The sequence below is a fragment of the Grampus griseus genome (assembly GCF_964374135.1).
Source record: "Grampus griseus genome assembly, chromosome: 11".
Classification (NCBI taxonomy): Eukaryota; Metazoa; Chordata; class Mammalia; order Artiodactyla; family Delphinidae; genus Grampus; species Grampus griseus.
The window spans coordinates 22,024,383-22,039,643 of record NC_139005.1 but is presented as its reverse complement, the minus strand read 5'-3'; the positions used below and the strand labels follow the sequence as shown (position 1 = coordinate 22,039,643).

The following is a 15,261-nucleotide window of genomic DNA, read 5'->3' as shown; positions in this document are numbered from 1 at the left end:
GTAGTTATTTACAATCATCCACATTATTGGAAGAGACTAAGAGAATACAGACAACCAAAAGCAGTAGATAATCTTCAAGTCATTTATATGTGTCTTGGGAAGTGTGTTGGTACTTATATTTGAATAACACTGAATCTGCTGTCTTGGAAACTGAAGCTAAAGTATATAAAGTGTCCTAGGAAGAACTGAGTTATAAAGAGCTATGATGTTTCATTACGTCCTCATCCTGTCCCCCACTCAGGATTTTTCCCTTCGTTCATGATTTACATAAAGTACCAGCCTAAAATGAATTGCTTCAGATTGCTATATTTACTGTGCCCTATTACTTCCACCAGATCAACCCCAGCCTTGGGGAGGTCATTAAAGAATATTTGGGACTTCAAGCTGCATTAGGCAATAAAAATGAACCAGGAGATAGTAAGTATTCTCAACATTGATTGTATAATCTACTTGGCTTACTAAACAGGGAAAACAAGAGTTTTATTTGATTAAAGTCGCCACAGATAACCAAGGGTTGGTTGTTACACGAATGATAAGTAAGGAAAGAAGCAAGTGGTGATTATTATTGTAAGCCAAACATGCAAGAAGATGTTCTCCTCAAAGTCAAGTATTTCAATTAGGAAGGCAAATATCTTCCTGTGACCATAAATGTTAAGCAAATTAACCTCCAGTTGACCTTCCTGGATACCTAATAACCTTCAGAGTTGGATCAGTCAATGACAGAGGTGGCAGCTGGGTGGATAAATAATTGACCCTACCCAAATTTTTAATTACCATGTAATTAAAAATAATGATTTAAAAAGTAGTCTTTTTCTAAAGAAGATGTGGTATATACAACAGAATATTACTCAGCTGTAAAAAACAATGAAATGATGCCTTGTGCAGCTACATGGATGGACCTACAGATTATCATACTAAGCGAAGTAAGTCAGGAAGAGAAAGATACCATGATATCACTTACATGTGGAATCTAAAATATGACACAAATGAACTTATCTACGAAACAGAAATAGACTCACAGCCATTGAGAACAGACTTGTGGTTGCCAAGGAGGGGTAGGGGGAGGGTTGGATTGGGAGTTCGGGACTAGCAGATGCAAACTATTACATATAGAATGGATAAACAACGAGGTCCTACTGTATAGCACAGGGAACTATATTCAATATCCTGTGATAAACCATAATAGAAAAGAATATGAAAAAGAATATGTATGTATATGTATAACTGAATCACTTTGCTGTACACCAGAAACTAACAACATTGTAAATCAACTAAACTTCAATAAAATAAATAAATAAATAAAAAGAAACTAAAGGTTTTAATTTGTTTCTAAAAGAAAAAAAAGTAATATTTTTCTTTCTTCCCTGGAGTCGAAGATTTCTCGGGGTTAGAAGAACAAATTCACTTACTGGGATGGGTCTGAATCACTCCCTTTTCGTTTTCTTGGAAACTCTGTCACATGTGGGCTGAAGGATCCAATAGTTGCTGGTTTTGTCCATGGGCTCAGATGACTGGAAACCATGGCAGCAATGCACTGGTTCCCTTCGATCAACACTTTACCTATGAGACATAAAGCACAATAAGGCATCTATTTGAAACACTGACTTTTACTTTATACATATCCATATCCCACATTTTAAATTGCTTTTTACTTTGATATTTTAAAATGTCAACTAAACAGCAACATAACATAGAATGAAAGACTAATCATGTACACCCAAATATTAGTTAGAAATGTATTGTTAGTCTATATTTTTAAGTTTATTTTCCCTATCTAATTGGAAAAAAATATATGGATATTGTAGGAAATATGAAAAACACAAAAGAGTAGAAAGGAAGGGGGAAAACCAAATCTCACCAACTAATATTACTATTTAGAATTACTTCCTTGTAGAATTTTTTCTACAGTTGTTATTATAGTAATTGAAGTCATAGTGTATACTCTGCATTACTTGCATATCATTGTGATAATAACATTACAGTGTTATTACAAATTCTTTATAAATGATTCTAATGGCTGCATAATATACCATCGTGTAGCTGTGTGCTACTTAACCACTCTTCTATTGTTGGAATGTATATTTGGTTTTTTTCACTATCATAAATATGTATGGTGCTTTTATCTATGTGTATAAAACTTTTTATCTACTGGTTATTTCTTTTCATCTTCTAGTCATTATTATTATTTTTGGGGGATAGCATCCCAGAAATGAGTTAACAAGGTTATGGGACATGAATATTTTTAACCCTGAATTGCTAAATATGATAGTAAAATCCTTTTGGTCTAAACTGTAGTTTACTAAATGTTTTATAAAATGTAAAAATCAGAATCGCTGAACTAAAAATAACTTATAGTCTAAATGTAGGCCTCTCTGAATATATTTCTCATATTAAAATTGACCTAACAAGTTTAAACTCATTTGCACCTTATAACATAGACTGAAATATATAAGCAATATTTACAAGGAGAATGCAATACATCTTACAGTAAGAGTGGGAGCTTTTTAACACATCTCTAGCAGTAACTGATAGAGTGAGCATTCAAAAATAATGATATAAGAAATGTGATCCACACAACAGACAAGCTTGATATGACAGACATATATAGACCACTATACCTAGCAGCTTCAAAATCCAGTGTTGTTTGTTTTGAGGTACCCATGGGGCATTTATACTGGACCAAAAAGATTGATATTACACATGAAGCATTTTCTGACTACAATGTAATTATGCTAGACACCATAAAAAGGTTGAAATTTAATGAGCTAATAATTTATTTTATGAAATTAGGAAAAGAAGACTAAAATAAATCTAAAGAATTAGGAGAAAGAAAATCATTAAAATAATACCAGAAATAATGAAATAGAATACAAATTAGTACAGATCAAAAAAGCTAAACATAGGTTCTTCCAAAACATTGGAAACTCTAATAACCTTATGGCAAGATTTTTCCAAAATAAGGAAAGAGGGAATAAATGAATAAAGATAGGAATGAAGATGGGGTCATAATTTTAGATGCTCTAGAGATATAAAAGATAAATTCTCATGAATTTAGAAAAACATTATTCTAAAAATTTGAAAATTTAGATGAAATGGAAAAATTTGTAGGGAATTTTTTTTATTGAGGTATAGTCGATTCACAATATGTAATTGTGACACACTAATTGTGTTAGTTTCAGGTGTACAGCAAAGCGATTCGATTGTACATATATATAATATATGTACTTTTTCAGGTTCTTCTCCATTAGAGGTTATTACAAGATATTGAATATAGTTCCCTCTGCTATACAGTAAATCCTTGTTATTTATCTATTTTATACATAGAAGTGAGTATCTGTTAATCCCATACTCCTAATTTATCCCTCCTCCCACTTTGTCTTTGGTAACTATAAGTTTGTTTTCTATGACTGTGAGTCTGTTTTGTAAATAAATTTATTTGTATTACTTTTAAGATTCTACATATAAATATATCATATATTTGTCCCTAGAGAACTTTAACTGACAGAAAACGAAGCAAAGAGAAATAAAAACCTGCATATTCCTATATTCTTTCTTACACATACTATCCCAATATATAGTAAACTCAACTCCTTTTATGAGGCTTATAGAAATTTGATATTAAAATTCAACAATGGCAATACAATAAAGGATAACTATAGGCCCATCTCATTCATGAGCAAAGATACAAAAATCTTAACAAAATATTAGCAAACAAAATTCAGAAATGTATAAAGAGAATAACCCATCATGACCAAGACAGCTTTATCCCTGGAACACAAGACTGGTTTAATATTAGTAAATTAATGAATATAATTTACCACAATAGCAGCTTAGTAGAAAAATATGATTATCCTAATAGATTCAGAAATATTAACGAAGAAACACTGAAAGAATTCTTTTTACAATCCAAAACAAGAAGATCTTTTATCAGTACCCTTTCAACACTGTATTGGAAGAACTGCTAGTAGAATAAGGCAAGAAAACAATATATGAAGTATAAGAATTGGAAAGGAAGAAAAAAAATTTGTCATTATTGGGAAATGACATGATTGAGAGTACAAAAAACACAAAATAATCAACATATAAATTATTAAAACTAGGGAGTGTATCAAGGTTGACTGTTTGTAAAGTCAATATATAAAAATCAACTGCTTTTCTAATCACCAGCAACAAACTATAAGAAAATGATATTTTAAAAAACATAATTTATAATAACTTCAAAAAATATATAGTACCTAAAGAATAAATGTATTTAGAATAAATGTATAACCTAATAAAAGTATACAAGGTCTTTCTGGAGAAAATTATAAAAATTTATTTAAAATATTGAAAAAGATTCAAATAAATGGAAACATACACCATGCTTATGTACTGGAGGTCTCAATATCAAAGATGTCAATTCTCCTAAAATAGATGTGTAATTCCTCTCAAAATATTCTTTTTTTTGGTGGGACTTCACAAGCTGAATATAAAATGCACATGAAAGTGCCATGAGTTATGAACAGCTAAGGGAAATGTGGGAGAACTGGACCTCTCATATATCAAGACATTATAAAGCTATGGCAATTAAAACAGTGTGGTATTGGTACGGAGATAGACCAAAGGAAAAGAACGGAGAGCCCAGACATGTAAATATGGATATCTGCTAAATGTCAGAGATGGAATTTTCAGATCAATGTGAGGAGACCAGCTTTTTAATAAACAGTCCTGGGCCAACTGATTTTCTCTATGGAAAAGAATAAAACCAGATCCCCTACTACCATATGCCAAATATAAAAATCAAACCAAATATAAACATTCAACTCAACTGGATTGAAGACCTAAATGTAAAAGGCCAAAATAAACAGAGAATACTCTGAAGGAGAAAGAATATCTCTGTTATTGGCGTAGAAAGAATTTCCCAAAACAAAAACTAAAAACAATAAAGGAAAAGACTGATCAATTCAATCTTCTTAAAATTAAGTTAACTTTGATCAAAAGACACTATAAAGAGAATAAAACCGCAAGTCACAGACTGGGAGAAGATGTTTGTTACACACATAAACAATAAAGTGTTACCATGTAGACTGTATAAAGAATGCCTTTGCATCATTAAGAAAAAGACCAACACAAAAACCCAGCAGAAAACTGGATAAAATTTAATGGGCACTTCATAAAAGAAATTCTAATTGTCAGTACAAAAATGAAAAGATACTCAACCTCATTAGTAATCAGGAAAATCCAAAGTAAACTATAGTGATAGACTATATACCCATCTAATGGCTACAAATGAAAAGTTTGATGATACCAAGTGTAAGTGAGAAAACAGAGCAATGGAAAGAGAAACGGAACACTCGTGCTCTGTTGGTGGGAAAGTACATTGCTACAACACTTTGGAAACCTTTTTTGCATTACTTAATAAAGTAGAACACATGCAAATAATATGGTTTAGCATTTCACTTCTAAGTATATGGAAAATTCTTAATATATCTTAAGAGATATGTACAAGAAATACATTCACAGCATTGCTTGCAGTTGAACAACAAAAAATAATGAGAACTGGAAACTATAATTTCCATCAACAGATGGATAAATTGCTTATTCATTGAATGGAATACCAAGAATAGTAAAAATGAATAAAGTACTGATATACTCAGCATGGATGAATCTCAAGATAATGATGCTAGGTAAAAAAAAAAAAAGTCACAGACAAAACAGTAGCTTGTTTTTAAAAAAACTGCATAAAGTTCAAAAGCAGGTAAAACTAACTAATATGTTTTTACTGATATCTACATAAGTTACCTCACTATATAGAAAAGAAAGGGAACAGCTAACACAAAAGTTAGAATTCTCTTTGGGAGAAGAAAGTGGGGTGCAATCAGTGAGGGATATACAGGTACTTTTTTTTTTTTGCCTTTATTCTGTTGAGGTAGGTTCCCTCTGTGACCACTTTCTGGAGAGTTTTTATCATAAATGGGTGTTGAATTTTGTCAAAAGCTTTATCAGCATCTATTGAGATGATCATATGGTTTTTATTCTTCAATTTGTTAATATGGTGTATCACATTGGTTGATTTGCATATATTGAAGAATCCTTGCATCCCTGGGATAAATCCCACTTGATCATGGTGCATGATCCTTTTAATGTGTTGTCAGATTCTGTATGCTACTATTTTGTTGAGGATTTTTGCATCTATATTCATCAGTGATATTGGTCTGTAATTTTCTTTTTTTGTAGTATCTTTGTCTGGTTTTGGTATCAGGGTGATGGTGGCTTCATACAATGAGTTTGGGAGTGTTCCTTCCTCTGCAATTTTTGGGAAGAGTTTGAGAAGGATGGGTGTTAGCTGTTCTCTAAATGTTTGATAGAATTCACCTGTGAAGCCATCTGGTCCTGGACTTTTGTTTGTTGGAAGATTTTTAATCACAGTTTCAATTTCATTACTTGTGATTGGTCTCTTCATATTTTCTATTTCTTCCTGGTTCAGTCTTGGAAGGTTATACCTTTCTAAGAATTTGTCCATTTCTTCCAGGTTGTCCATTTTATTGGCATAGAGTTGCTTGTAGTAGTCTCTTAGTATGCTTTGCATTTCTGTGGTCTGTTGTAACTTCTCCTTTTACATTTCTCTTTTTATTGATTTGAGTCCTCTCCCTCTTTTTCTTGACAAGTCTGGCTAATGGTTTAGCAATTTTGTTTATCTTCTCAAAGAACCAGCTTTTAGTTTTATTGATCTTTGCTTCTATTTCATTTATTTCTGCTCTGATCTTTATGATTTCTTTCCTGCTGCTAACTTTGGGTTTCGTTTGTTCTTCTTTCCCTAGTTTCTTTAGGTGTAAGGTTAGATTGTTTATTTGAGATTTTTCTTGTTTCTAGACATAGGCTTGTATAGCTATAAATTTCCCTCTTAGAACTGCTTTTGATGCATCCCATAGGTTTTGGATCATCGTGTTTTCATTGTCATTTGTCTATAGGTATTTTTTGATTTCCTCTTTGATTTCTTCAGTGATCTCTTGGTTATTTAGTAATGTATTGCTTAGCCTCCATGTGTTTGTTTTTTACATTTTTTTCCCTGTAATCCATTTCTAATCTCATAAACGTTGTGGTCAGAGAAGATGCTTGATATGATTTCAATTTTCTTAAATTTACTGAGGCTTGATTTGTGACCCAATATGTGATCTATGCTGGAGAATGTTCTGCACGCACTTGAGAAGGAAGTATAATCTGCTGGTTTTGGATGGAATGTCCTATAAATATCAATTAAATCTATCTGGTCTATTATGTCATTTAAAGCTTCTGTTTCCTTATTTATTTTCATTTTGGATGTCTGTCCATTGGTGTAAGTGAGGTGTTAAAAGTCCCCCACTATTATTGTGTTAATGTCGATTTCCTGTTTTATAGGTGTCAGCAGTTACCTTACGTATTGAGGTGCTCCTACGTTGGGTGCATATATATTTATAATTGTTATATCTTTTTCTTGGATTGATCCCTTGATCATTATGTGTCCTTCCTTGTCTCTTGTAACATTCTTTATTTTAAAGTGTATTTTATCTGATGTGAGTATTGCTACTCCAGCTTTCTTTTGATTTCCATTTGCATGGAATATCTTTTTCCATCCCCTCACTTTCAGTCTGTATGTGTCCCTAGGTCTGAAGTGGGTCTCTTGTAGACAGCATATATATGGTTCTTGTTTTTGTACCCATTCAGCAAGCCTGTGTCGTTTGACTGGAGCATTTAATCCATTCACGTTTAAGGTAATTATCGATATGTATGTTCCTATTACCATTTTCTTAATTATTTTGGGTTTTTGTAGGTCCTTTTCTTCTCTTGTGTTTCCCACTTAGAGAAGTTCCGTTAGCATTTGTTGTAGAGCTGGTTTGGTGGTGCTGAATTCTCTTAGCTTTTGCTTGTCTGTAAAGCTTTTGATTTCTCCAGTGAATCTGAATGTGATTCTTGCAGAGTAGAGTAATCTTGGTTGTACGTTCCTCTCTTTCATCACTTTAAGTATATCATGCCACTCCCTTCTGGCTTGTAGAGTTTCTGCTGAGAAATCAGCTGTTATCCTTATGGGAGTTCCCTTGTATGTTATTTGTCGTTTTTCCCTTGCTGCTTTCAATAATTTTTCTTTGTCTTTAATTTTTGCCAATTTGATAAGTATGTGTCTCAGCGTGTTTCTCCTTGGGTTTATCCCATATGGCACTCGCTGCACTTTCTGGACTTGAGTGGCTATTTCCTTTCCCGTGTTAGGGAAGTTTTCGACTATAATGTCTTCAAATATTTCTTCAGGTCCTTTCTCTCTCTCATCTCCTTCTGGGACCCCTATAATGCGAATGTTGTTGCATTTAATGTTGTCCCAGGGGTCTCTTACGCTGTCTTCATTTGTTTTCATTCTTTTTTCTTTTTTCTGTTCCGCAGCAGTGAATTCCACCATTCTGTCTTCCAGGTCACTCATCCATTCTTCTGCCTCAGTTATTTTGCTATTGATTCCTTCTAGTGTAGTTTTCATTTCATTTATTGTATTGATCATCTCTGTTTGTTTGTTCTTTAATTCTTCTAGGTCTTTGTTAAATATTTCTTGCATCTTCTCAATCTTTGCCTCCATTCTTTTTCCGAGGTCCTGGATCATGTTCACTATCCTTATTCTGAATTCTTTTTCTGGAAAGTTGCCTATCTCCACTTCATTTAGTTGTTTTTCTGGGGTTTTATCTTGTTCCTTCATCTGGTACATAGTCCTCTGCCTTTTCATCTTGTCTATCTTTCTATGAATGTGGTTTTTGTTCCACAGGCTGCAGGATTGTAGTTCCTCTTGCATCTGCTGTCTGCCCTCCATACAGGTACTTCTAAGGAATTCATGTTCCACTTCTTAACCTAGGTGTGGGTTCACAGAGAATTGTTTTGTTTTCATCCTTTAAACTACATATGTAATTTTTACAGTCCTCTGTAGGTATAATGGATCTCACCATAAAGAAGGGAGGAGAATAATTTTACCAATGATCGTTGGGAATGAAGTTTCTAATTTACTATATCCCAAGACTTTTAGGCCTGGACTCTCTTCATGGGACCAATTCTGGACCATCAGATACCACATGAGATTAATTACGGTTTCAGCCCCTAGGCTTCGTTCTAATGTATTTTGAATGGCAGAACACCATCTGTCTCCAGAGAAAAATGTGGGGAAATTTATGAGATTAAATAGCAGATCAAAAGGAAAAATTCACTATGTAATATTAGACCCCTCCCATTTCCCTCCCACCCCCCAACACAGACTCAAGCAGGCACACTCTTTCCCTCACATAAGTTCAAAACAGAAATAAAATGAAGATCCCTTTTTGCCTCTCATTCTAGAAGTCACGATCTCCACGTTTTAATCCTTCTTTGTTATTAACCTTGAAAATAAGAAATGGACTATCTTTAGGCAGGCAGAATAATATACTTCTTTTCATGAAATCAAATCTGAATCACCTAAGGGGCTTATTTTTATATTCCTTAATGGGTGGGGGAGTATTGCCCCATAATTAGCTATGTTCCATCATGAAGCTATGTCAGTAGAAGTGTATTCAAAACAGGGCTTTCTGTAAACAAAAGGAAAAGATGGGTTAATGGGACTACGTAGTTCTGGAAGAAAGGATCTGTTCCTTGGAAACAATTCATGTAGTGGATTTTTATTTGTTAGGTGACTCACAATTTAAAGAGTAAAGCTTTCTTTTTAACCTTCCAGTTTACTTTACTTTCAGCCTCCACATATACTTATGTAGAAGATGAGATCATGTGTTGAGAACTGAAATTTAACTCTGTTTTTACATAACTCATTTTGGAGGTATGATTTAACACTTTGGTATTGTCTTTCCTCGCCAAATTGGGTCACTTCTCAATGGCGAAAGTAATTTGTGTTATTTAACACTCGGTAAAATAACGCAGAATTTAGATTGAAAAAAGATACTGTGATTATCTTTTACAAAGGAAGTTTGTGGTTTTATTTAAAATGAGATCCACAGTAAATCTCGCTCCACTCTACGTGCATCTCCCTGGTGATAGTAATCAATCTAACAATATTTTAAAGTATTTAGTATCAAACTGCTCAAGCATGGAAATAAATTGTGGGATATGAGCTGCTGCTTAGAAGCCATAAGCAGGGGAGACCAAGTAGCCACGTGGTTTAGGCCCATAGTTACAAAGCGGTTCAACTTTAAAATCTGACATTATGCTTGAGAGAATATATTTACACACATACATATACATGTGCACACACATTTGATTCACAGAGGTGCAGTGGCAGGATGGAAAAAATATACTTCTTTAAAAACAAAAAATTTTGTCCCATTACCTAGTTTCCTTGCCAGTGTGCTGCATGTTAAAATTTAAATTATTCCATGAATAATTTTTGTTGTTAAAAACCATTTTTTCAATGTAAACATTTAAATTACTTCCTTAAAAAATGGAAGTGGCCTTTGCTTCTTACCTTCTGAGAGTCTATGCTCACAAAATCTTTTTAATCTGGTCTACACATGTAAGCTGAGGCACCTGGTGGTCTACTGTCTAGGATTCGATGCTGTCCCACTATAAACTGGTGGGTTTTTTTTCCTTTGGACAAGTCATTTAACATATCTGAGCCTGTTTCTTTAATACAGAAGTAATTTCCTGCAAACCTCATGGTTTCTTTTGGGAATCAAATAATGTATTTGAAATCTGTCTGAAAGCCAAAAGTTTAATGATGCTAAGTAACTAGTCCAGCGAAATTTGAGTCCAGTGTTTTTGTTTTGTTTTACTTTTTGTTTTCCAAAGGAAAAATTTTTTAAAATTGAAGTATAGCTGATAGAGGGACTTCCCTGGTGGTGCAGTGGTTAAGAATCCACCTGCCAATGCAGAGGACACAGGTTCAATACCTGGTCTGGGAAGATCACACATGCCGCGGAACAACTGAGCCCAGGTGCCACAACTACTGAGCCTGCACTCTAGAGCCCATGCGCCACAACTACTGAAGCCCACGGGCCCTAGAGCCCGAGCGCCGCAACTACTGAGCCTGCGTGCTGCAACTACTGAAGCCCACGCACCTAAAGCCTGTGCTCCGCAACAAGAGAAGCCACCGCGGTGAGAAGCCTGTGCACCACAACGAAGAGTAGCCCCTGCTCGCTGCAACTAGAGAAAAGCCCGCGTGCAGCAACAAAGGCCCAATGCAGCCAAAAATAAATTAAAAAAAAAAAGTACAGTTGATGTACAGTATTACATAAGTTACAGGTGTACAATATAGTGATTCACAATTTTTAAAGGTTATATTCCATCTCTAGTTATTATAAAATATTGGCAATACTCCCTGTGTTGTACAATATACCATTGTAGCTTATTTTATACATAATACTTTGTATCTCTAAATCCTCTACTCCTATAGTGCCCCTCCCCCCGCTCCCCTCTCCCTACTGGTAACCACTAGTTTGTTCTCTATATCTGTGAGTCTGCATTTTTTTAGGTTACATTCACTAGTTTGTTCTATTTTTTTTGGTTCCACATAAGTGATATCATATGATATTTGTCTTTCTCTGTCTGACTTATTTCACTTAGCATAATACCCTCCAAGTCTATCCATGTTGCTGCAAATGGCAAAATTTCATTCTTTTTTATGGCTGAGTAGTAGTCCATTGTGTGTGTGTGTGTGTGTGTGTGTGTGTGTGTGTGTATCTTCTTTATCCATTCATCTCTTGATGGACATTTAGGTTGCTTCCGTATCTTGATAATTGTAAAGAATGCTTCTATGAACATTGGAGTGCATGTATCTTTTGGAATTAGTGTTTTCTGGTTTTTTCCAGATAAATACCCAGGAGTGGGGAATTCCCTGGCAGTCCAGTGGTTAGGACTCCATGCTCTTCACTGCCAAGGGCCCAGGTTCAATCCCTGGTTGGGGAACTAAAATCCCATAAACTGCATGGCATGGCCAAAAAAAAAAAAAAACAAACCCAAGAGTGGAATTGCTGGTTCATATGATAGTTCGATTTTTAGCTTTTTGCAAAACCTCCATACTATATTCCACAGTGGCTGTACCAATTTACATTCCCACCAACAGTGTACAAGGGTTCCCTTTTCTCCCCATCCTTGGCAACACTTGTTACTTGTGGTAGTTTTAATGATAGCCATTCTGACAGGTGTGAGGTGATATCTCATTGTGGTTTTGATTTGCATTTCCCAGATGATTAGCAATGTTGAGCATCTTTCCATGTGCCTGTTGGCCATCTGCATGTCCTCTTCAGAAAAAATGTCTATTCAGTTCTTCTGCCAATTTTTTAATCTGGTTGTTTGTTTTTTATATGTTGAGTTGTATAAGCTATTTATATATGTTGAATATTAACCCCTTATCAGTCATATCATTTGCAAATATCTTCTCCCATTCAGTAGGTTGTCTTTTTGCTTTGTTGATGGTTTCCTTTGCTGGGCTAAAGCTTTTAAGTTTAACTAGGTCCCACTTGTTTATTTTTGCTTTTATTTTCTTTGCTTTCGGAGCCAGATCCAAAAAAACTGCTACAATTTATGTCAAAGAGTATTCTGCCTATGTTCTCTTATAGGAATTTTATGATTTCCAGTTTTACACTTAGGTCTTTAATCCATTTTGAGTTTATTTTTGTATATGATGTTAGAGAATGTTCTAATTTCTTTCTTTTTTTTTTTTGCAGTACACGGGCCTCTCACTGTCATGGCCTCTGCCATTGCGGAGCACAGACTCCGGACACACAGGCTCAGCGGACATGGCTCATGGGCCCAGCTGCTCCGCAGCATGTGGGATCCTCCCGGACCAGGGCACGAACCCGTGTCCCCTGCATCAGCAGGCGGACTCTCAACCACTGCACCACCAGGGGAGCCCTAATTTCATTCTTTTACAAGTAGCTGTCCAGTTTTCCCAGTACCACTTATTGAAGAGACTGTCTTTTCTCCATTGTATATTCTTGCTTCCTTTGTCATAGATTTACAATAAGTGTGTGGGTTTATTTCTGGGCTCTCTTTTCTGTTCCAATGATCTATGTGTCTGTTTTTGTACCAGTGCCATACTATTTTGAATACTGTAGCTTTGTAGTATAGTGTGAAGACAGGGAGTGTGATTTCTCCACCTCTCTTCTCTTTTCTAAAGACTGTTTTGGCTATTCGAAGTCTTTTGTGTCTCCATACAAACTTTAAAATTATTTGTTCTAGTTCTGTGAAAAAAGCCACTGATATTTTGATAGGGATTACACTGAACCTGCAGCCTGTCTTGGGTAGTATGGTCATTTTAATAATATTAATTATTCCAATCCAAGAACATGGTATAGCTTTCTGTTTGTGTCATCTTCAATTTCTTTCATCAGTGTCTTATAGTTTTCTGAGTACAGATCTTTTACCTCTTAGGTAGGTTTATTCCTAGATATTTAATTCTTTTTGATGCAATGATAAATGGGATTGTTTCCTTCATTTCTCCAATACTTTATTAGTGTATAGAAATGCAACATTTCTGTACATTAATTTTGTATCCTGAAACTTTACCAAATTCATTGATGAGCTCTAGTAGTTTTCTGATGGCATCTTTATGATTTTCTATGTGTAGTAGGATGTCATCTGCAAAGAGTGACAGTTTTACTTCTTCTTTTCCAATCTGGATGACTTTTATTTCTTTTTCTTGTCTGATTTTGTAGCTAGGACTTCCAGTACTATATTGAATAAAAGTGGTGAGAGTGGGCATCCTTGTCTTGTTCCTGATCTTAGAGAAACTGCTTTCAGCTTTTCACCACTGAGGATGATGTTAGCTATGGGTTTGTCATATACGGCCTTTATTATGTTGAGGTATGTTTCCTCTATGCCCACTTTCCTGAGAGGTTTTTTTTTTTTTATCATAAATGGATGTTGAATTTTGTCAAAAGCTTTTTCTATATCTATTGAGATGTTCATACAGTTTTTAATTCTTCAATTTGTTAATGTGGTATATCACACTGATTGATTTGTGAATATTAAAAAATTCTTGCATCCCTGGGATAAATCCCACTTGATCATTGTGTATGATTCTTTTAATCTATTGTTGGATTCAGTTTGCTAGTATTTTGTTGAGGATTTTTGTATCTATGTTCGTCAGTTGATATGGACCTGCAATTTTCTTTTTTTGTGATAACTTTTTCTGCTTTTGGTATCAGGGTGATGCTGGCCTCACAGAATAAGTTCAAGAGTGTTCCTTCCTCTACAACTTTTTGGAATAGTTTGAGAAGGACAGATGTTAACTCTTCTCTGAATGTTTGGTAGAATCCACCTGTGAAGCCACCTGGTCCTGGACTTTTGTTTTTTGGGAGTTTTAAAATTACTGATTCAATTTCAGTAATGGTAATTGGTCTGTTCATATTTTCTATTTCCTTTTGGTTCAGTCTTGGGAAATTTGCACCTTTCTAAGAATTTGTCCATTTCTTGTAGGTTGTCCATTTTATTGACATAGAGTTGTTCTTAGCAGTCTCTTATGATCCTTGGTATTTCTGTGGTGTCAGTTGTAACTTCTCCTTTTTCATTTCTGATTTTGTTGATTTGGGCCCTCTCCCTTTTTTTCTAGATGAATCTGGTTAAAGGTTTATCAATTTTGTTATATCTTCAAAGAAACAGCTTTTAGTTCCATTGATCTTTTCTGTATTTGTCCCTACTTCATTTATTTCCGCTCTGATCTTTATGATTTCTTTCCTTCTATTAATTTTGGGTTTTGTTTCTTCTTCTTTCTCTAGTTGCTTTAGGTGTCAGGTTAGGTTGTTTATTTAAGATTTTTCTTCTTTCCTGAGGTAGGCTTGTATCACTATAAACTTCCCTCTTAGAACTACTTTTGCTGCATCCCCTAGGTTTTAGATTGTCATGTGTTTGTTTTCATTTGTCTCCTCTTTGATTTCTTCAGTGATCCCTTGGTTGTTTAGTAGCATATTGTTTAGCCTCCAAATGTTTGTGTTTTTGTAATTTTTTTCTTGTAGTTGATTTCTAGTCTCATAGCATTGTGACCAGAAAAGATGCCTGATGTGATTTCAATTTTCTTAAATTTACTGAGGCTTGTTTTGTGGCCAGCATGTGATCTATCCTGGAGAATGTTCCATGTGCACTTGAAAAGAATGTGTATTCTGCTGCTTTCAGATGCAATGCTCTCCCTATATATAACAATTAAGTCCATCTGGTCTGATGTGTCATTTAAGGTCAGAGTTTCCTTATTAATTTTCCATCTGGATGATCTGTCCATTGATGTAAGTGGGGTGTTAAAGTCCCCTACTATTATTGTGTTACTGCCAATTTCTCCTTTTAGGTCCATTAATATTT

At 34.6% G+C, this 15,261-nt stretch overlaps 1 protein-coding gene across 1 annotated transcript in view; it reads right to left on the bottom strand.

Annotated features, from left to right (window-relative positions):
- BMAL2 (basic helix-loop-helix ARNT like 2) overlaps nt 1–15,261 on the bottom strand; it is a gene marked incomplete at its 5' end in the record, with an annotated part of 87,458 nt that overhangs the window by 47,532 nt on the left and 24,665 nt on the right. Inside the window, one exon of the mRNA XM_082666810.1 lies at nt 1,410–1,560. Coding sequence (XP_082522936.1) covers nt 1,410–1,560 — 151 coding nt within the window. The remainder of the gene's footprint in view (nt 1–1,409; nt 1,561–15,261) is intronic.